Genomic DNA, 23,621 nt, shown 5'->3' with positions numbered 1-23,621 from the left:
GCTGTGAAGGCAGCCAGGAATGAACCAACATAGGTCTGGTAGTCAGTGTTTCGCTTTTGCACATTTCCATAGCAGCAACAGGGACGATAGGCCTATAGGATAGCCTGGTAGAGATGATATTATTCCAATCAGTGTTATAGTCAAGCAAGCCTACATACTGCAAATAATGATTAAGCCCCAGCTAATATAGGATTTTCTTAATTAACAAAAGTCCTTGTATGTTGTGAGCTGCATTATGTCTACATTGGTTGACAACAGAAAAGGCTTATTTTGCTCAATTATATTTTGTTTGTCGTGATTAGGGCTCATTACATTCCTTAATTTAGCTGTAATAGGCCTAAAGTGTTTAGGGGGAAAGGTAGGGGATTGGCGTTGGCTTCAAACAGGAGTGTAGCAACAAATTGTGGGCCCTATGTACAATCAGCTCCAATGGACCCCCCCCCAGCCATATAGTACATAAATCGGACTGTTTGTGGGCCCATGGGGCCCTGGTGAGTCAGTCACACTTTGCACCCTGAACAACCCCCCTGGAATCAAAAGTTATGTTGGCCACAGTTGTCCTCCATTCAAGTAGGCCATGTCCTTCTAATATCCAGTTACAGACGAAGAAGACTCATCAGATTATGTCATTAGTTTCAGCCTAGGCTACAGGCTGTTTACTACCAGACATGAACTCATATCAAAGTAGTGTAGGCCTATTGTAAAATTGAGGCCCTTAGTAATGTAATGAGATAGCTTTGGTCATCAATGCTATCAAACTTGGCATATGTTCAGCAGCAGAATATTGGTGAGCATTAGATTCCTGACTTTCCCCCAGTTCCTCATCTAAGTCAATTGTAGGATAGGATAGGGATAGCCTAGGCCTATTAAATTAGCCTTGCCTTGACATGTCAACTTTTTCTCTTCCAGCCACTCATTTAACTGTTTGACACAGTTATTGTCACCAAACGATTTAAAGAAACGGTCACATATTCTTGTGCATGCCTGTATTGCATGTGTAGCTCCGACCAGAGCTCTGGCTCCGACTTTATGATAGCCATTGTGGGATAGGTGTGGTGTTGTGGCGGGGGTGGTTGTGGTGGTGGAGGATGTAGTGAGAGAATGCACGCGATTGGCCAGAATAGAGTCACAAGACTTGGATGAAGGGAGCAAAAAACTACACAGCACTCTGTTGAGGTCCACACAATCTGAGTCTGCGCTTCGCGAAAATGGTAAGTGGGAACTGCATAAAGAAATAGCACATACACAAATAGTTTAGAATCACAGTATGTATATTTGGGCCAGTCGTGTGGTTCGGATCTTGTCCTCGCGTGGGAATTCTGTCTGTGTGGTAGACTGTCGTGTGTCTATGCTGCTCCATATCGCCCAGACAAAAATGCAGTTCCACCCAATTCATTGTGATGTGCTGCAACATGTCAATGAGCGGAGCATAGCTAGCATAGCCCTCCCCCCGGCATCTTTCGAGTTTGGTGAAAGTTGCCTGTAAATGTATTTCAAAAGTCATGTTTGCTACATTGGTGTGTTGTGAATTCCTGCCACGTTTGTACGAGCGACGTCTGTACAAGCTCGTAGACATACCTGCCACACCGTCCCAAAAATCCCCATTTCCTGTACTTTGCTTGCTAGTAGCTAGCCATTATACACAAGTAACGACAAACCTGCTCTTGAACTATGGACATGTTCAGTCAATCACATCAATGCGACGAGCAAATAGGAATTGATTTTTCAGACGCGTGCTGTCAGTGACCGTGGTTTTAATATTTCGTCGATTTTAAAATGGCTCTCTGGCTAGCCTGTGTCGAAACAAAGGAATTAGGGCTAAAATCTAGGACCATCACAATGTGAATTCTTGCAGACCACAGAGGAGAGGCAACGTGAGCCTGCATTGACGTGGTACTTGGATAGCGCAGGATCACTAGACTGTCAGATGTCTATCGTGATCAGTTTAGAGCTAGCTATGTCTGAATTGGTAGTCAATACGCTGGCTGTTGTGTAACTCAGATTGTAGACAAGTGAGTGAGAGCCCTTTCCACAAGTTGTTGCATTTAGGCTTAATGAGTGAGCAATTTTGACAGCTCATCAAATTGTGAAGAGGGTTTAAATATTACAAAAATAGATGAACAGAGTAGACAGCGTAATAATTACAGATTCTACCTGGTCTTTCTCTCTATGTGAAGTGGGCTTGGTGCATGTCTAATTTTTCCAATACAGTTTCTATATTCTTTAAGTTTATGAAATGTTGTGGTTGTGACTAAGTCTGCAGCCTCTGTTGGGAAGCCAAGTCATGCATAAAAATGCATGCTTGAGGTCAAATAGTTTCTTGAAATGAGTCCTGAGTCCAGGACCTGCACACTTAAGAACATGAGTAGAAGTGTGGTGGTTTAGATTGTAAAGAACAGCTTGATGACACCCAAATAGCTCTAGTGTATTGTATTCTGTCACTTATAAGTGTCTCTTCTCCCCACAGAGTGAATCATTGGTTGTGTGTGATGTGGATGAGGACCTTGTGAAAAAACTGCGGGAGTTTCGTTTCCGAAAGGAGACCAACAATGCTGCCATCATCAGTTAGTATCTAAACTCAAATAATTGTATTTAGTGTATTACTTCATAATGTAAATCGTGTCTGACACGTTGTTCTGTAAGCCATGACACTAACATGTGGTTCCACTGAATGTCTTTTTGTGGGGAAATTGCAGCTTCTCTGTACAGACATGCAATAGAATTCCTTTCATGCTTGCGATATTATGGTGCACTGAAGTAGAGTGTGCTATTATTGCTTGCTTTTCTGGCATGACCATAAGCTCACATTGGAGGTCCCTTTCATACTTAATATAAACTGTACAGTCACGTCAATGTGACTCATATACAAACTGTACTGTGCAAGGTGACCTGTCTGTGTAAGCTGTGCAAGTTGCATTCGTTTTGTAATATTTTTTTCTCTCTTTATATCCTAATTTTAGTGAAGATTGACAAGGACAAACAGCTGGTGATTCTTGATGAGGAACACGAGGCAAGTTGTGTGAAATTATTTTAAAATCTAGGCCCCTGAGTTTTTTTTTTCATTTTGGTGCTTGAGCTTAAAAGTGTTGACAACTAGTTGTGGTGAACAGTAAGATCATACTGCATGATGTATTATCACTTCACATGTAATGGTGAAATTATGGCTGGTTGTGAATTTTCATTTCATCTATGAAAGTATCTGTGACACAAATGGACACTAATATGTTGTCCACCATCATTTTGCGTAGGTGTGACACTTTGAAGAAAATGTAGCTGATATACGTATGTGGTGTATGGCGTAGCTGATGTATTGGTACCGTATGAGCATAATATTACAGGTAAAAATGAGTAACTGCCTAGTGCCTACATACACATTGAAAAGGACTTTTCTGTCATCTGTAGGACATCACTCCTGATGACCTGAAGGACGAACTTCCAGAGAGGCAACCAAGATATCCTTTCAATTTCACATGAAGCAAAACTAAACAACTGCAGTCTGCCTGTCCCATAGTTTTGGGGTCTTTGATATTTTCCTCAACGCAAAATGTAATGGGATAGCCATGGATTGATGTTTATGGGAGTTGGATTTGGGATCAGAGAGGGTTGCGGGTTCGATTCCCACCGTTACCAGGAGCAAGAATGTGTGTGTGTTCTCCCTACACCTTCACACATGGCTGAATTGCACTTGAGCAAGGCACTTAGCCCCAAATTGCTGCAGTGACTGAAACCAATGCACCTTACCTAAACACCTGTAAGTAGCTTTGGATAAAAGTATCAGCTAGTAAATGTTATGTAATGTCTGTAGTCTTCTTCTGATGGCACTACTTGGAAGAGGTGATGTGCAGGGAAAGTTAAGCTTATGTGGTGAGAAACAGGCCGGCTGGATGAATAATTTACTGCAAACACGCCTACTCATCTGGAAGAACATCTTCAAGCTGGTCCAGCAAGCATTCGTGAACATCATATTTTTTCTGGTACTTCTTTGGTGGTGGTGGGCCTGCATCAGCAGAGGGTGTATTTTAATATGGCCGAATCACCCTGTGATGCTGAGGCACACAACTGATATCGTTTCCAGTTGAAAGCCGGTTAGATTAAACTAGGGTAGCTTAGATGTCTTCTATTTGTCTCCAAAAGGGACAATTTGTTTGGGAGACAAATCGAGTTGGCTTTATTTTCAACTTGTTCATATGCAGGTCATACAAAGGATATAAAAATGTCTTTTTTTCCATCCCATGCAAAGACATGATGTTATAGACAGGACATACATTAAAGTACAAGACAGGACACCAGGACACTAATGAGAGTGTAACAGAGTAGTAATAAAGACAAATGCATAGCAGCCATCCTTCCTTGAAAATTGTGCAAACAATAAGGGATTGCAAGATCAGGTCCTTCCAACAAAAACCTTCTTAGATGTATGACGTTCATTATGTCTAACTGTTAAATCAAGACTTAGGTTTTGGAAGCTACACTGTTGAAACATGTCAGGTGAAAGATACAAAATAACATGTCTGAACCGTAAGAAAATATGTTTTACTCCTTAACTGAGAGCACATTTGTGGTGTACAGCTATAAATATGTTCACGATGATGGACGGGTGTCTTATCCTCTCTGCTTCATATTCTCCAGCCCCGTTGGCAAGTATCTCACCAATGTCTGCTTTAAACTGTCATTTACACATAGAGGAATGTATATTCTAATATAGAAAATGTTTTGAGGTTGGCATTCCTTGCTGCAATTTCTTTCCCTTAGATCACATGAACCAGACGGTTGTCATTTTCTTTCATCGTGATAACCACTGGTGTTTGTAGTTTTTTTATTCATATTTACTGCTATGACCACTAATTTCCTAGATCGTACAGTCCATCCCTCCCTCAACACTGTTAATACACTAAAGCCATCATTGCATCATGTCTGTGTGATGGATTAGTGAGCTTAACTGCTATTGAGATATCTGCATGAGAGTCTCATGTTTCATCTTTATTTTTCAGGTTGCAAACCAGAACAACAAATGATGTATGCCGGGAGCAAAAACAAACTGGTCCAAACGGTAGAATTAACCAAGGTAAGGTTTTTGCATTGGTGTACATGAAACGTAATTGTTGTGCTGCATCTGATAAATTATTTCATCATTGTGTGGTCCTCGTCCTTGTGTGATATTTCAACTTGGTTATCAGATTTCAGGCTTTTACAATGACATTTAGAGACAACAAGAGGCTTCAGGGGGTTTAGTCCTTGCAAAAAGCCTTGTGATTTCCTTATGAAGTAAAATAGCTGTAGTGTTGAGGCAAGTGACAGAAATATCGCTTCTATATAAACGGTGTATTGTTTTATTCCATTGGGGACTTGGATGGCAAAAGAGTGAGCATTTGGAAGGAATGGTTTATCCTTCTATAGGGTAAACTCCAACATGGTTGTCATTTTAAGCGTCAGTGGCTTGAAATTATGGCTATTTTCCCCTGGGGTATTTCAAATACCAGTCCGTTTCCATTGCTATGGTATATGGCATTGGTATGGTGTAAATGCACAGATGTCTAGCTAACTTGGCCAGTGGGGCTATTTATACAACTGTGATAAAATGCCCACACAGTGCTACTTACTGAAGCCTTTCGTTGTGACTTGGCGTCCAAATGTTCTTCCGTTAGCTTTACATCTTGCATGTGTTATTTATTCTAAAATCTACAGCAGTATGTGAACAGTATGTGCAGGGTGTGTTGAATTCCTGTCCAAACCAGCTCATGGTTCATTGAGCATACACTATTTCTCAAGCCAACATGTCTCATCAGTTCTCCACCTCTTAAGAGAGTGGTTGTTTTAAATATTAAATGAGAAGCATGTGTTTATATTATATTTATAGTATTTCTCCATTTGTGCATAACGTCCCTGTTCCAGCGCCAGAGGCTAGCACCAGAAGAGCTATTTCTGGACATAGGGAGCAATCTAGGGTTGAGCGTCTTCTTGCTCAAGGACACTTCGCCACATAGTCAGGACTAGCCGGACTTCCTGCTGATTCCCGAACGTCTCTGCACTTCCTGGGCCTCCTGGCTCTGTGTGCGTGCTAGGGCTAGGGAGTGTTCCATTTATAGAGGTCGATAACTGTGTCAGAACGTAGATTTGGACTGGGGTGGGTATGGGGGGTGCCCTGCATGCACGCACAAGGACACGAACGTCACCTCTCGTCATCCGTTTTCTTACTTGCCCAGGCGTCTGAGCGGAATGGTGGCAGTATTTGGTTTGTGCACGAGTCATGTGTCTTAACTCTTAATCCATTCCAAATGTGGTCATTTTCTGAGAATATTCCGGTTGCAGGACACCATTTCACACATGTAAGCGCAATATTACAGGAATTGTTTTAAACCGAATACTGTCCTTTTAAAACCAGAATACACAGGAACACTGTGGTGGTGCAGTGCCCCACCACATATTTTGGGCTTACATGCCCACGGACACCACGGACCCAGTCCGGCCTGGGTCAGTTGCCATACCTATACCACTAGTTTCCTGTCTCCATATTCACTGTACTATCCAAATGAAGGCTAAAAAGACCCAAAATAAAATATAAACTTATAAAAAAATGATGGAATGCTCTGTTCATACAGTATGTGCAACTGTGCCCAAGGACACGAACGTCACTACCTCTGATCCTCTTGTGTTCGCTACCTGTCCAGGTGTTTGAGATCAGGAACACGGAGGACCTGACTGAGGAGTGGCTGAGGGAGAAGCTGGGCTTTTTCCGCTAGTCCACCAGCTGATGAGCGCCCGAGGAGAGAGGGCGAGCGAGTGAGGGTGATGCACGCTACTCAAGGGGAGAACAAAATCCTGATCCTTTTTTTCTTTTTAAACCACAGTTAACAATCTGCTTTGTCTTAATGCAATCTTGTGCACCCAAACCACCCCCCCACCTTAATGTAAAAGTCTTAACCTTTGACAAGCCCAACGTGAAACTGATATGAGCACATACAACTCGAATCACGGTAGAACAGAAAAAAATTAACAGCTGAAGAATCGAACATGTGGTCCCAGACAACACTCATGTCATTTTTTTGTGTTTGTCTTGGACTTCTCAAACACTGCCATTTTACACCTCAGCAATGTACCATTAAGACATTTAACGGTTCTCTCCAACATTCAATCACAAAGACGCACAAAGACCACTCCGATGAGTCATGTATGAATGCTAAAACACACTTACCGTGGGAATACACTACATATAAACCAGATTGTTTTATTTGTGTTCAGAAAGAGGCATTGTGGTTTCTGTGGTATGTCTGACCAATGAAAATTGAAACCCTAAAAAAGTCTCAGATGCCACAATGACCTTTTGTACCACACTACCTGCTGTGGCAGAAATCGATGTAAATGTAAAGTTGATTACTTGGGTTGTACAGTACACGGTTCTCCCAGCCAGTTTTTTTCCTCCATTGCTATACAGTTATTGTGTAAAATGAACTACAACTGTGACCAAAAATAAATTCCATCCCTTCTTTTTTTAAATCATAAGGGTTTCCCATGCGACATGTTTAGATTGACATAATGTCATTTGGACCATGGGAACAAAAAGGTCACAGCTCGGACACCATAGAAAGTATGTAGCGTCTAATTCTGTTTCTTTCTACAACGCGAGTACATATACAAATTTTAACACTCTTCCAACAAGTAATTCGGTGAACTCTTAATTCTTTTCTCCAAACTACTTTTCAAGAAAAGAGCTGTGAAAACTAGAGTTGCACCCACTGGGAGTGGGAAACACTCCCGAGAGCACTCCTTCTACACCGTGAAGCACGGGTGAGCCTGTTTGGGGGCATCCACTGTATTTTTCATCTCTCTCTATTTGAAGAGGTCAGTATATGTATAGCAGTAACTCATTTGTAACACACTTTAATATTTCGCTCTTTTACCTAAATAACTGTGAGGCAGAGTGCAGTATAAATGGGAATGTCTCGCAACCTGCTTGGATTAATGCTGAAATTGTTTTATATATTTACGCTAAAAAACAGAATCTTCTCTAAGAATGCGTCAAACACTGGATTAGTTTGGAATGTTTACATGAAAACTATGAAAAGCTAATCTAAGGATTTTTGTTTTTGTTTTTGAAGGTCTGAGTTCATGCTAAAATATTATTAACACATTTATACCTCCAAGAAACTCTGTGTTCCGTGTTGTATGTTTGATAATTACACATGGCATGCACATCATAGAGGTTTTCTGGGACAGATTTTTCTTTTGTATGTAACTTGAATAGGATGGCGAGAGTGGTAGGGGAGGGGTGTCTTTTTTTTTTTTTGTTTAGTTTAAGAATTTATTTTAAAAGATGTTACTAATGGCTAGTTTCTTAAGCTTTTTATTTTATTTTTAGCTTGCATGGGACTCAAAATTTCGGGTGAATTTATTTCCAAACAGTTTGATTAAAGGGTTCCCATTGGTATGCCCCAAACGTGCCAGATCTTGTAAAAATGTTCATAAAATGACACGTTTACATGAATGCAAAGATTTTGGACGTTCCACCTCTAATAGTTCACAGTAGGGATCACCTGCCTGCAGGTGGTCACAGCAGTGTATTGAGGTGTTGCATAAGTTAAAGACAGCATTAGATTACTCATTGTATTCCTGCAGTGCAGAGGAGGCCTCTGGGGCATACAGTATAGCACATTGTGTTCTCGTGAAACTCACATTGTCATAACTCTGTGTATGTATAAGTCATAACTTTAGGTTGTAGTGTCTATGTATATGTCACACAGTCAAAACAAAATGTTGGGTGTGCTTATACATGACTGTCAACTGATTGTTCAAATGAGTCCGGACCATGATGAGTTCTGTATGACCTAATCACTTCATTACAATGTACACAAGATGCAGGACAGGCTGATCCAGAGATCAGCAAAATGCATGTGGTGTTGGTGGCCAAGTGAGTTACACACTGCTGTCTTCTGTATTTGTTGAGTTCTGAACGGATGCAAGGCACCATCTACTACACTGATCCATTGACGATTAAGTTCATTCAGTCATGATGTAAACATCTTTATCTTTTTTTGTGGGACAGCACAGGGTAAACAAACAAACATTTGCATTCTTTGTAGATGCTGTGAACTGAGCTGAAGCATGGGTGATTCTGCTATTGATTTTTTTTACACAGAGGTCTGTGTATTGATTTGTTTTCTTCTTTCTTCCGTTAGATGTATGCATTGCAATCACCATAAATACAACTACAATGTTAACAGATCCTTTTTTCTACTTATGAAGACATTGCACGCTAAATAGTCCTTTGATGGGAAAATGTAGGGTATTTTGGGGACTAGTGTCTCTTCAACCTAGCACGGAGTAATATGATCCCCCAGGTACCCTTGTGAATATTGATGCTGCTGTTTTCCAGTGCTTGCCCTTATAGAATACCTCTCCTCCTAACTCCCCAGGAGAATGTTTTTCCCTTTTGAGATTTGTATAAATCTGGCCATGCATTGATTGGTGTACTTTGTCTTAAATAACTTGCTTCTGTTGACTAAAAGCACACCCACAACAAAAAGAGGAAAAAAGCAAGTTTTCAGTGCGACCCAATTAAGAGATTGTACACATGTAACACTACTCTCTTCTCACTAGAAGCAATTATTGAAAATAGTTGAGACCTTTGCTTAGAGGGGTGGAATTTGATGGGCAGAGCTTGTGGAGATTGTAATGGGGAAGTTATTCAACTGGGAAGTTTTCAGACATTTAATATTGTCACATTATTGGAAAATCAAGATGTTCACATCAATTCAGTGAACGTAATTTATGCTAACATCATTATTAACTATGGCCTGCCACTATAACAAAAAAGGTTATTTACCCGGTTGTTATTTAACAACATTGGTGATGGGTTGCAAGTTATCTCCTTGAGTTTTGTTTTTGTTTTGTCGACAACCATTCCAACATGGCTCCCCATTGGAAGTGCTGACACCTTCCTCCATGCAGTGCTGAATAGCTTTCTCCATCTTCTACTCTCCCGCAACAACTTGTAATATTGTGTCTCCATATGTGGCCTATTTTAGATAAATAATGATGAACGTGTACTTTTTTTACTTTAACACACTGCTGTTTGAGATCAAGTGCTTATTTGTATTTTGATATATTAAAAAAAGGCAACAATGCAGTGTTTGTGTCATGTAGAACATTGTTCCTCGCCCAGTGCAGTCTGTGATGATGTATCTGAGATGTCTGTATTTTTCCATGATTTATACAGTGTCTCAACAGTGTAATCCCAATAAAACAGAAGCATTGTCTATTATTCAGTATTGCTTGTTTGAATTGATTTTACTCACACATTTCCTTTGTTTTACCATTGATGAAACTGGTGGCGTTTGTTGTGAGACAGCACAAGTAGGCCTTTGGCCAGGGGTATTCAATTAAATGTCAACGAGGGCCAGTTTTTCAAATTCCCCCCAGTAAAGGGGCTGAACTATACATATGTATTATGGTTGCGGACTGTCAATGAAAAAAATACGGAACACGTCATTGAGGTGGGGGGTCTGGGGGTCCTCTACAGAAAGTTTTGCATTTCTTAGATGTAATTTCCTGCATTTTAACATCCCGTGTCCCGTTTCAGGTTGATACGGAACCCGTACTTTTATCTATAAACTCCGATTCTGTATTTGAAGGGCCTTGTGGGGGGCCAGAACCTTGCCGTCCAAGGGCTGCATCTGGCCCCAGGGCCGCCATTTGAATAGCTCTGCCTCAGGCTGTAGGCCTGTCAATCTAGCGTTTGACCCGGGACAAACTGCAATAGTAATCATTTTGTAATCCCTAGGCATGTCTAAATAAAATATAAAAAATCTACAGCTTTATATTTAGTGGAACCTTTTTTTCAAGGTCAAAGTTGGATATTTCCCATTCATTTTTCCATAGGGAGACAATATAGGAGATACTTGGGGAATAGGCCAAAATTTTAAACAATAAGATATCAATTTGAAACTTTCACAGTAATTTACTCAAGCAAAGACAAAGATTTTTTGTATTGCAAGTTGTCTGAAATATGATTAAATATGCAAATGAGATCACATCTTCTTACATATGTGATACATTATGCAACAACGGGCAAAACATAACACAAATTGCAAAAGTAATGATTTGCACTTTTTACTGATACTTAATCCATTGACTGGCCTACTACTGTAGCTTGATAATGATGAATTGTAGGCCTATTTAGGGAGCGTGTCTATGTTCCCACGGCCCATTGGTCCCACATCACTAAGATTTTTTAACATTATTTTTTAGGCCCATTGGTCCCACAGCTCATTGGTCCCACAGCACATTTCTGTTGCCCTATGTTCCAACATTTCTAATAATTTATTAAAATTTAGGCCCAATGTTCCAAAGGCATGTTTTCTTAGTTTACTAGGAAATGTGGGAGCATCGAGTTGTATGGCCTAATAGTTGAATTATCTCCCTCAACACACACACACACACACACACTTATAAGAAACAGTTATGTCTGTCCTGTTGATCAGAGATTGAAACTGAATTTTCAATTTAGCCTTATCATTAGACCCATTAATGAATGCAGACTGAACGAATGGCATTGTCATTTTGCTATACTTTAGGTTTTATATAGACATATTACTACTTTAATATAATGATGATGATACTGCTATTTGACAATTATTTTTGCACGCACACAGGGTGGACAGAAGACAACATTTTCTGCACATGGCCATTGCCTGAAAGAATGTTTGTCACTCCCGTGATGTCTACCGACACATCAAACGAGCTCTAGTGAAAGAGGGTGGAATTCTACTAGATTTTTCCTGTCTGGTCACTTCTCCCCAGGCGTCTCTCCCCGTCCACTTCTCGCGTTCTCAAAAGCGTGCGCTTGTCTCTTCCAGGTGACGTGAACTGGGGGAGAGCGGAGGAGCAGCGGGCTGCCGAACTCGGGGTGACGACAGTCCACATTAGCTAAAAAATGGCGTTCACATTCGCGGCCTTTTGTTATATGCTTGCTTTGCTGCTGACGGCTGCTCTCATATTTTTCGCCATTTGGCACGTGAGTAAAATTGCTATGTGATCTGTGTGTAAGAATTTCATAAATGCGTACGTGAATTGTATGAGGACTAAACGAAAATAGCCAATGTTAGCTGGGGATGCTAGTCTGGGTCTTCAGTCAGAATGAATGGCCCACACCCAGTCGTTTTTGAGGTAGCAGCTAGCTCGCTAGCCACATAGGCTAATTCAGCCGAAGTGGATTTATCTGACAGTGGCACATATTTGCTGTCACACATTTGCACGTTTTCCATAAATATAGCAATCAGCTGCCAGTAATATGTTGTCGATTATGTGATATACCCAAATTCCCTACAGTTTTTTTTCTTTTTGATTAACTGAACATTTTCCCATATAGTGGCTAACTGGCTACGTCTCTAGCTGTACGAAATGGAAAGCCAATGTATTTACCAGCATTGTGGCAGTGTTTTTCTTTCGGGGGTGATGGTAGTTAATATTTTGACGTGTGGAAGCTCTAATTTCTTAAAACACTGACTAAATAACAACTCGTCCACGTAGAATGCATAGTAAACCATGTTGATGATTGGTTAATACCACTAGCTCTAGCTTCCCTTTATTATCATGTGTGGTGTACCGTTCCTGGTTAACAGGATGAGTAACTCTAGTAGTTATGAGATTGACTTATCATTGATTGATATCCCTGTATTTTTCCCACGTATACGTGGTTCCTGATATTACCACCGTCTTGTCTCAGCACGACATAGATCCGTGTTGTCACCAACATAGACAACTTAACATGATTTTCCAGTCAGTCACTCAGTTTTGCTGACTATCACTAAAATGCCCAGTGTGTGTTTAACATGTGCAACATGCCACACGGCTTTTGACATCTCTGTTTAAACATTTCCAAATAACCCTCGTGTTTTTAAAGTCACACCAGTGTTGCACAAGTTCTTTTGTTGAATGTTGACATCTAAACGCATTTTCTATGGCGATAAAAACATTGTTTAAAACTGCAAAATATAAGTCACGCTCTAAACACTTACTATGTACTAATTTAATTTGCACACACAAGGAATATATTATTTCACATCCCCTGAGTAAACAAACCCATTCTTTCTGCTCACAGGGGGGTCACTTCCAGCCAAGACAATGTGTCGCTGTAATATGTCGCAAATCTAATTTCAGTGTAGTGTCACTTGATTTTTGTAGTAAGCTTATGTTACGATTGAGAGCTGTACGTGTTCTGATTGTGTTCTTAGATTATGTTCTTGAATGTAACTTGCCCTTGTACATGAACAGGTCGTTCGTAAAACCAGTTTGTTGTCCTTGCCTCTAAATAACTCTGTTGTTCTTTGGCAGATCATTGCATTTGATGAGCTGAAAACAGACTACAAAAACCCTATAGACCAATGCAACACACTAAATCCTGTAAGTAAACTACTGAGATGCTTATTGTGTGCATGCATGGACCTCAGCATTCATGCAGCTATGCCTGACGTTTCTGTGAGCGTGTACATGTGTGTGTCTAAATAGGGAAGAGTGTTTGTCTTGGGTGGAAGGGAATTAATTTTAAAATCTATTTTCATGTCGTACACACAAAAGTATGCTTAAAGTATCCGCACTGTTTTAATGAATTAGACTAACAAAAGCTTACAATTTTGTCAACTGTCCAACACTAACACACAGTTGGTTTGAATTTCTTTCTTAACTTCCTTTCTGGTGTCAAATCTAATCGCTATGTAATTTTTTTTTTTTTTCTGTCGCATTTCTCCTCCACTTCTTTTTTCACTAACACCACAAAGACAGTTGAAAGGGTCAAAAAGTTAAAAAGGGTCAAAATTGCCATGAAGGTTTGTACCCGTTTTTACGGTTTCTCAGTTCAGTCAAGTGCGGTGTCCTGTCCCGTCCAGTCCAGTCCATTCTGCACGAGGGGAGTGTTTGCAAATGGCTTTTCAGTTAACTGCAGACCTACAGAGACGCTCACTGTACATTATAACCATGTGCACATACACTCTATATGTGCAGTCTACTTAGTATTGATCAGGTACACTTTTGCACAATAATAATTGCACAGTAGCGGTGCAATTTTTGGCAACTTCAGTGGTCAAGTTATCGTAATCATTGACTGCAATCAAGGTGGTTTGTATTTAGTTGTGGCTTTTAGGACATCCATGAATACAAATACAAGTTCAGACTTAATGCAACCACAGATGGACTTAATAAAGCCTTGCTCCACCACTACAAAGCCCCTGCAGGTAAATGGCCATCAAATGTTAATGTGATTTAAGGGCGGTAAGCTGTTCCCCTGTGGGAACCGCTGACATATTCAGTGCATTAATATTACATGCCAGTTGTAGCCACTTCTGACGAAAGGCTAACTTCATCACGTAAATGCTTTTACATCCAATTGTTTGGAGGATGGAACAATTGTTTGTTGGAGCTTTCAAGTTGAATGCAATCGCACAAACTGCCATTTCACTAACTTTGGCAGTAAGTTTGTGAAAGGAGAGAATTCTCATTGCATCTCATCAAATTATCATTATGATAAGAAGCTGGTGACCGTCTACCTGTCATAAGCCCCAGAAACCGCCAGGGCCGTTAACTGAAAAGACTTGCAAACGCTCAAAAGAATATGCATGACCTCTTGACAACCTTCCCCTATGTTTGCATTCAGTATTAATCACACAGGCTTGTGGACACATGTTTAGAACATCGCCTGTTCAGAAAAAAACCCTTTCTACCATCTCAATGATGGGACATCAGATGAAGGTCTTGAGACTCTTCTGGCTATCATCACAGCTAGAGAAAAATAGGGTTCGATTTCCTCACGATAAGTCGATATAATCAATTCATTTTGAACTTCCACTTCATAGAGGGGTTTCAAATTGATTTTCAGGGTTCTATTTCACTAGAATACAACTCTTTCTCTGGATTATTGTGCTCTATAATTTGGCAACAATTTGATATATTTATAGCTTCAGTGTGTCCATCTTGAATCTGTGTGTACATATCATTTGTTTACAGCCTGTAGCTGTGCTTGTGCTGTTTTATGGCAAGCAGCTCTTGGCATAAGGAGGTGTGTAGTGTGTAATTTGGCTTGCGGGGGTCTGCTAGCGAATGAAATCGGATTATGGGGATGTTTAGACTGAGATTTAGACAGACTTCAGGGTGGGATTATTCATCTGCCTGAGCCACCCAGGATGCACCACCCACCCCCGCCACCCCGCTCACTACCTCCACCCCACTCCCCTCTGGGCCTTTTTCATCTGCCCCAGAGTTCTGCTGTTATCTGGTAACATAGGCCCTCCTCACCCACCCCATACAGCGAGTAAGCGAGCCTCCTCCAGCTGATTATTTGAAGAACACTCTCAGGCTTTTCTCAAAAGCTCTCTGTCACACACACTTACATGCACAGAGAGATTTTAAAGCAGTTTTTGTAATGCTGCTCTCCAGACTTGTCACAGTTTGCCTTTGAAAACGCTGATTTAGGGATGTATGTTTATACTTTTTTGTGCTAACTATTGTCTGGGATGGCGAGAGAAACAAATATTATTCCAGAGAGAGACAGAGACCGAGAGCACTGAGTGTGCATCTCTAGTTGTGCAGCGTCAGATGGAAAAAAAAAATTAGTGACCCCAAAAGGGGCCGGCCCAGTCTCTATGCTGTGCCCGGGGTACTTCCTCTTGTGATTCAGCCAGCCGGAGATGCAGGAACTGGATGCCTCTACAACTCGTTGGCTCCGTCCGAAGCGTCCACCTAATTCGCTATGTACTTCACTTGTCAGGGAGCCAAACAATGAAACTGTCACACTACACATAGCACACTATATTATGAACTATAAATGAACATTTGGACTTGTAAGCAAGTTGGTCCTGTCCAAAGTGTTTGTTCACGATAAAGGGCAGTATTAAGCGTGGGAATTACAGTCCCTAAGTAGTGTACAAGGTAGTTGACAAATGTAGAGTTTTGGAGTCCATTTCAGATCCAAGCCGCAGTCTGACCATGCGGGATCAGAGCTCAGATCGTGAGTTGAGTCGGGTGTCTGGGGGTTGTACAATCTTTTGGCAGGAAGCTCTGATCCTCCAGGCAAAGTGACTTAGGACTCGGGAACAGATGGCTGACCAACCCTTTAAGGCCTAAAAGCTCGCTCGGTTTCACACGAGCAACCTGATTGGACTAGAGAGGGAAGAGCTGGGTTAGGCTGTGCCACCTTTGATTCCATTGGTTAGTTGGTGGAATATCTCATCGTAGTATTAAATATCCATTATATATATTTTTTGTTTAGTTGTGCAGTCTGTTTCACTTATTGTACAATAGAGCAAAGGGACAGTCCTGTTTCAAAATACACTGTAAACTATTTTTATTTTGAAATGTTCATTTAACAACACCCCATCCTCCTCATTTTTTTTCTCTACAGTATAATGATCTAAAATATGTGTTCTAGTGTTGGGCTTTGGCAAAACACAGTGCAGGTCTACTTACTAACCACCAACCACGCCTGACTCTCTCTTCCACCCCTCCATACCCTGGCGTGCAACACCCACCCTACTCCACCACCACCACTACCACACCCTACACCAGCCTGCCTGCTGCACCCATCATCAGATACCCCTCTTGTATCACCCTCCCTGCCCCACCATGCTGCATGGCATGCCCAGGGAGCTAAAGGGCCTTCTCTGCCTCACCTGTCTTGCTGGGCCCCAGCTGCCGGTCTCCCTGCCTCTGTGCCAGCTTGCTACTACCACACCTTAGCATGTCCAAGCTTTGGTGTGCGTGCATGCGTGCGTGTACAGTAAATTATTGTTGGTAGCTTCTGCCGTGTTGCCTGAAGGCGCGGGGAGTTCTGAATGTGTTTGTCGAGTGTGTTCTTGTGTGTCTGTCGAGATTTCAAATCAGTGGTCACATGTTGTGAAATGTATGATGGCAGGCATTGGAGGAGTTGGGATCCAAGGAGAAAGGAGACTCCCGTCCTCCACTTGAGCTAGTGGCCTCACGTTTTGCTGACGCCCCGCCTCCGTGGAGAAAACAATAAAGTTTCCCCGCTGTCAGCCTAGCCACAACAATTTTTGGGGGACTGTAAATGAGGAAATTGCATTCGAGTAGTGCTTTTGCAAGATATTAGGTGCATATGACTTGAATGCCAACGGTTCATGTTGACAAAGCATGTGAGCGAGAACTTGTCAGGATGTGGGTGGTATTAAATTCAGCGCATTTAAAGTCGAGACGATGAGCTTGCACCAGTTTGATCTACTAACACACCACGTGTGAGGTGTGGGGGGGACAGGTGTAGAGTAGGAGCTGAAGTGAGGAGCAGTGCAAACTTGTGTAGGGGTGTGAGACAAGGTGTCTATACACACGTGAGTGAGTTGTTGGCCAACCAGTTCATGGGCGCGTGACCTTGGAGGCGGTATGCAGACCCTTGCAGACGAGCATCAACAGGGATGAGCAACAGCAGGAGTAGCAAGGTCCGTCTGCAGTAGCATTCATCCCTCTATCGTTTGAAATTGAAATCATGTGACATGTTACCTCGTCGACGCAACATGACTGAAATGTACTAAGTTTGGATAGGAAATCTAACCATCATGCAACGTTTTCAGCCAGAATGCATTGCTGTCTACATACGGATGTAGCCGTTGCGGAATCTCGGTCGCACCTATTGAATTAATTTTCTGTAGTGAGTGACGTCATCACGAGGCCACAAGCAGGCAAGTGAGCAAGGGAGGACGGGAGTCTGCATATTGGAATGCGCACCCCCTGTCACGCGCTCTCTTGCTCTTGTGTTCATTCACACATGATTATAGGTCTGTCAGGCTTGTTTGAGTGGGGGAGGGGGTCTCTCGCTGGGGCATTACCACAGCATATGGTGCAGGTCACCAGAGAGGGATTAGATCGCTCTCAAGGACATTAAATCTGACCATCCTGTGCACCCCCCCCCTGTCTTTCATCTTTCTCACTCTCCCTCTCTCCATCCCTTCTCATTTTCTTTCTCTCTCCTGCTCACACTCTCTCTCTCCCCCCACCCATTTTTCCTGTCTCCTTACCGCCATCTTTCTCTCGCCGCCTGTCCCTGATGTCTCTGTATCTCCTCTTCCACACACTGTCACCCTCTTTCACTCCTTTCTTTGACCCCTGCAGTGCTTTTCTTAATCTCTCCCTGGTTGTAGGCCAAAGCGGCACTGCACAGAACAGCACAGCACTCTCCTAGCTCTGCCAACTCCTTCAGGAGGGCACTCTCTCGGCTACAGCTTGTTTCCCCCTGTGTGTCTCTTCCAAGGTCTTTATGATACACAATGTCATTTGGAGGCCTAAGTGCTTGATGTAGTCGACACGGTCAGTGGTGGAGGGTTGTAGCTGCATAGCGCTCTCTGATTTGGATAAGTGCTTCCTCAAGCGGGAGAGGAGAGGAGTGGAGGGTTGTTCATGGCGGTCTCATCCAAAGAAAACATGATTACACTTCAGTGCAAGTGTGGCGTAGCTGGTTTGTGGTTTGCACAAACTACAGACCTGTGCCTGGAGGAACTTAATAAAACGGGGTCGTACAAGGACTTTCCTGAAATTTCATCTTTGTTGTGATTGTCTTTGTTGGATTATTTTCTTGATGTTTCAGTAGAAGGTTATTGGTGTTTAGAGTAGAGCTGCAGCTTCAGACAGTCACGGTCCTGAAGGTTGCGCCAGCTATTTACAGACGGTGGTGATGGTAATCGGCATAGCTCTTAATGGGTACATGAGCTAATGTTTGGAATTGGAATTTGTGTGTGCGTGTGGCAGAGAGAAAGACACTGACCGAAACCAGTTGAAAGAACCAGAAGCCCAAGTTATTGTCTGTATCTGTCGTGTGGATGTCTGAATGCAGATGTGGCCCAGTTGTGTACGGAATGTGTTGTTTACTGTGTTTTGTGTTTTTGTGTGTGTTCGCAGCTGGTGCTCCCTGAGTACCTGATCCACATGTTCTTCTGCGTGATGTTCCTGTGTGCTGCTGAGTGGCTGACGCTGGGCCTCAACATGCCTCTGCTGGCCTATCACGTCTGGAGGTAGGTGGATCCTTGCATAGACACGCCCCACAAACCCAGTCCTACCACAGTTAGCAACTTGCGTACTTGCCAATGGGAAATTGCATTGGAAACAACAAAGGAGCTAACATGGTTAGCAACGATGGTTTCGAGAAATGCACCCGAGTTGTGACAAGCAGGGTACAGGAAGTCAATTGGTGAGGTAGATTCAAGTTCAAGGCCGTGGCTTTCTGTATGTTGGAGACATAACACAGAACTTCTCGATAACAAGCAAAGATAAACTAGAGACATATTACATTTCCTTTTACCGCATTTTCTGTGTTTTACGTCCACTTCATGGAACTACAGCTCCAGGCCTTTTTATTAGAATACCATGAAAAAGTTGATTTATTTCCATAATTCCATCAATACTGTTAAACAGTCATGGATTGTAGATTCATGGCCCAGTTTTTTAACTATTCCAATCATTATTTTTTTTCTTTTTATATACATTGGCCTTCCAGCTCAAAAAAAACATGAATTGGGGAATTCGCATTATTAGAATATTGTTATAAAATCACATTTTTCTTCATCAAAATTCGAGTCACATTAAATCAGTTGAAATTTGGTACTTTCTACATAACATGCAATGGTCAATACTTGGTTAGGACATTCTCTGTCTTCATAATGGCCATGATGCGTTTAACATTGAAGTCAATGGCAAAAACAGTGCATGGGAGTTATGGAAGCCCAGATATCCTTGATGCTTTGCGGTCAGCTGTTCTTGTTTGTTGACCTGGTGCCCCACACTTCACTCTTCAATATACCCTGTAGATTTCCATGCCACGTTTTGGTGTTAACTCACCAGTTTAATTCTAACTCAACAGAAATAAAACCCCATTCATTTTCAATGGGGTTTTATTTCTGGTTATTTAGAATTAAACTGGTGAGTTAGCGCCAAAACGTGGCATGGAAATCTACAGGGTATATTGAAGAGTGAAGTGTGGGACACCAGGTCAGCTATACAAAAACAGCTGACGGCAAAGCATCAAGGATATCTGGCCTTCCATTACTCCCATGCACTGTTTCTGCCATTGACTTCAATGTTAAACGCATCATGGCCGTTATTATTAATAATATTAAGACAGAGAGAGTCCTAACCAAGTATTGAACATTGCATGTTGTGTAGAAAGTACCACAGTTCAACTGATTTGATGTGCACTGATGTGAAACAAATTTTGATGAAGAAAATTGTGATTTTATTACAATATTCTAATGATGTGAATTCCCCAATTCATGTTTTTTTTGAGCTGGAAGACCAAAATGTGTAAAAATAAACAATTTAATGATTGGAATAGTTAAAAAACTGGGCCATGAATCTACAATCCATGACAGTTTAACATTATTGATGGAATTATGGAAATAAATCAACTTTTTCATGGTATTCTAATAAAAAGGCCTGGAGCTGTATGTCCAAGGCGATTTATGTGTCAAAGGCTCCATGAGCCGCCATTGCTGTGTAAAACATGGAACATTAAGGTCAATGGGATTGGCTGAAATCTTACTTCCATAGCTCTAGTATTACAGTAAGTAATAGAGATGCTGCATTCATTCTGAAGGAAATGATGGTGTCTAGCTGTGTAAAATGAATGGACATTGCACTTATTGCACACATCTCTGCACACATAGATTTGTTGCAGCTGGATTTCATGTTAATTGGTTACATTTATCGTCACATTTAAATCAAAAGGATCGGGAAAGGGAGTGCGTTCATGTGTCAGTTAAGTGAAAGTGCTTTGTGTGTGTGTGTGTGTGTGTGTGTGTGTCCGTGTCCGCTTGACAGGTACATGAGTCGGCCCGTGATGAGTGGTCCCGGCCTGTATGACCCCACCACCATCATGAACGCAGACATCCTGGCCTACTGCCAGAAAGAGGGCTGGTGCAAACTGGCCTTCTACCTCCTCAGCTTTTTCTACTATCTCTACGGGTGAGTAACACTGGCTCAAGATGGGCTTTTGCTGCCATTATACAATCTCCTGTACAACAAAACCAAAGGTGCCGAGTAGTCAAAGTGACCAGTGGTCAGGTTAGGAGAACAGGACTATACACCCAGCAAAAAAGATGCAGTGATGAATATATTTTTATGTTATTTGGGGCTTTTTATGCCCTTAATGTAGAAAGGACAGCAAAGAGACGTCAGGAAGTAAATGGGAGACAGAGACTGGGGTCGGGAAATGACCCAGGCTGGACCTGAACCCGGGTGGCCTGCATATGTTACGGAGTGTAGGGAAGTTTGCTCACTTCCCTACACTCTAAAGTTTCATCATTACCCATTAGCCTGACAAGTGGGTACACATTAAACTGGGTTGTCTGGCCACGGAGGGCAGGGCAGAGTGCCATCCATGTGGCAGCTTCAGCTTCTCTAGTAATGATGTTTTAACTTCAGTGCACCGCTCTACCATTGCAGTACAGCTGTAAGTGACTACTGAGGGATGGGCCAATGAGACGTGTTCAACCACGATTGAAGTGGAATAGATAATGAACTACATCTGGTCATTGGAGTGTACCGGGGGATAGAGACGTAATTTGCTAGCACAAGGGTACATAAGTTGTATATCTATCGTTGTGTTTCTCGACGGGGGCTCTACATACCCCAGGGGGCATTGGGAAGTATTTTTTAATACTAAGGGGGCCATGGCAGGCTTACTGTGCGGACAGACAGCCAATGTTGAAAGAGCGTAAACGCTGCAGAGTCCCGCTTGGAAAGCACAGATCAGGGGCGATGAACGCTGCAAACGATTCAACCTGAAGAGTCCAATCAGGGAGAGCGACCAACCGACGCTCGTGTTTACAAAAATATGAACATTCCATTGGCTGGCGTCGAGCTCATCACATATTTTTAGCTGAAATTTGACTTTTCTTTAAATGCTTTTGATGCCCTAAGCTCCAGAAACTTTTGAAGCTTTTGCAGCTTCTGCTGCTTGCTCTTCCATACAAAGTCAATTACTTCCGCCACTTTCCACGCCTTCAACGCCGGCTGTCTGTCCGTACAGTTATAATGAGGTTTAGGGCGCTTGGGGAGGCTTATGAGGTCAAGGGGGCATTTCTTCAAAAATTTCTTGGTATACTAAAACAAAGGGAAAGAAACTGCTAGAGACAAGGTGTTATGTTTTTTTGTAAGAAACTATGGTAATATGTGGTGTGGTTTTGTTCTTACAGGATGATCTACGTGCTGGTCAGCTCTTAAATTGAACACTCAAGGAAGAACAAAGAGGTGTGCAGGAAGGATGATCTATGCTCAGATCTTTTTTTAAACGAAGAAAAAAATGTTAGGAGCTGAAATTTGGACGTCTTCACACATCCTTTGCTGCAGAGAGTGGGGCAGCTTCCAACAGGCTGACGGACTCATAACCAAATCCCCCATCATGCCCTCCCCTCGCCCCCCTTCAACAAAACCCACAAGGACAGGACGCCACAGCCCTTTCAAAATAAGAGTTCTTTTGAGAAGGGACTAAAAATCACTCAAAGGCCCTGGATATTTAGTTTTTGTCCTTTTCTGTTTTGTGTGCTGAATTTGTTTATCTTTAAAATAAAAATAAAGTTATTGATGTTTTAAACACCCCCTTTCTGAAATTAGGAAATGAGTGCGAGATTGCTGATTTGTAGTGTAGTTATATATTTTTTATTATTGAAGTGGATCATGGCAGGGTTCGTTTCACTGAAACTGACCGAAGAAATAATTTTACAGCACTTGCCAAGGGTTTTGAAGGTCAATGCATAATTTAAAGTATTTTTGATCATAAAATATTTTAAAGCACCCCTTACTGTTGACATTGCAGTGGTGTGGTCTGGCTTGTAGTGCAGGAATAGTGGTATCCAAAAATGACAATCATTTCATGATTGTCATCAAGTGCATAGGCTACATTACCTATACATTACACCGTGTGCTTTTGAGGACGTGGCTAGTTCTAATGTGTACTCAGTCAGTTTGGGCCAGTCCAGGGGAAATGTTTTTGGAACTGTTCTCAATGACCATAAGTGTTCAAGGTTTGTATCCAGACAACATTGAGACCTATTGTCACACACATAACCATGGGCTAGTCTTAAAGTGTGATTGTCAGGTTTTTGAAATATCAAGTTTTAGACTTGCCAGCTGAAAACATTTTCGAGTGTCTCGAATGGGACAGTTGTGCTGGCGATACATAAAAGCCGATATCTCACCTCCTGTTTTGTTTTTCTTGTGCTGTTTTCTTCCTGTGGGTTGACACTCCTTTTTTATGTTGTTTAACAATACTCTTCTTTCTGATGAAGACTGGTGGAATGTTATTGCATCTTTTTGTTTGAATATAATTTATGTTTTCAGGAGAATGCAGCTTTATCATTTGGCGTTCTTTGTGTGTAAATGTCCCATTGCCATAACTAAGTACTGATTTTTTTTTTTAAAAAGGAAAACAAAAACCTGACACTTAAGTCAGGGCTAGGGTTTGTGTAAGTGTGTTAGTGTGTATGGGAACTTGAAACAAACTTTCTACCAGTGTGGAATGATCGATAGACTGACCCCCTGACCTGGCTTTAAAAAAAGCCTCCATTTTCTATGTCGACCCCTTGCAAATGTGATGGAACCTTGAGTAGAAACAACTCAAATAAACTGATTCTACTTCA

The 23,621-nt window shown here is 41.8% G+C and overlaps 2 protein-coding genes across 3 annotated transcripts; both read left to right on the top strand.

Annotated features, from left to right (window-relative positions):
- Positions 1-1,129: 1,129 nt before the first annotated feature.
- Positions 1,130-10,258, top strand: gmfb (glia maturation factor, beta). Of its 2 annotated transcripts, none has more exons than XM_063184345.1 (7): positions 1,130-1,211; positions 2,468-2,564; positions 2,961-3,010; positions 3,403-3,454; positions 4,557-4,637; positions 4,992-5,065; positions 6,669-10,258. In XM_063184345.1, the coding sequence occupies exons 1-7, from the start codon at positions 1,209-1,211 to the stop codon at positions 6,738-6,740; spliced, it is 429 nt and encodes a 142-aa protein (XP_063040415.1). In that variant the 5' UTR covers positions 1,130-1,208; the 3' UTR covers positions 6,741-10,258. The 2 variants fall into 2 exon arrangements, with proteins under 2 accessions (XP_063040415.1, XP_063040416.1); XM_063184346.1 differs by lacking the exon at positions 1,130-1,211 and adding an exon at positions 1,712-2,012.
- Positions 10,259-11,788: 1,530 nt separating this feature from the next.
- On the top strand, positions 11,789-23,621 carry cnih1 (cornichon family AMPA receptor auxiliary protein 1). Its single transcript, XM_063184344.1, has 5 exons — positions 11,789-12,010; positions 13,330-13,398; positions 18,889-19,001; positions 20,803-20,946; positions 22,179-23,621. Exons 1-5 carry the CDS (start codon positions 11,930-11,932, stop codon positions 22,204-22,206), a joined length of 435 nt encoding a protein of 144 aa, XP_063040414.1. The 5' UTR covers positions 11,789-11,929; the 3' UTR covers positions 22,207-23,621.

The sequence above is a fragment of the Engraulis encrasicolus genome, chromosome 19, assembly GCF_034702125.1.
Source record: "Engraulis encrasicolus isolate BLACKSEA-1 chromosome 19, IST_EnEncr_1.0, whole genome shotgun sequence".
Taxonomy (NCBI): Eukaryota; Metazoa; Chordata; class Actinopteri; order Clupeiformes; family Engraulidae; genus Engraulis; species Engraulis encrasicolus.
This window is presented reverse-complemented; position numbering and strand designations above follow the sequence as displayed.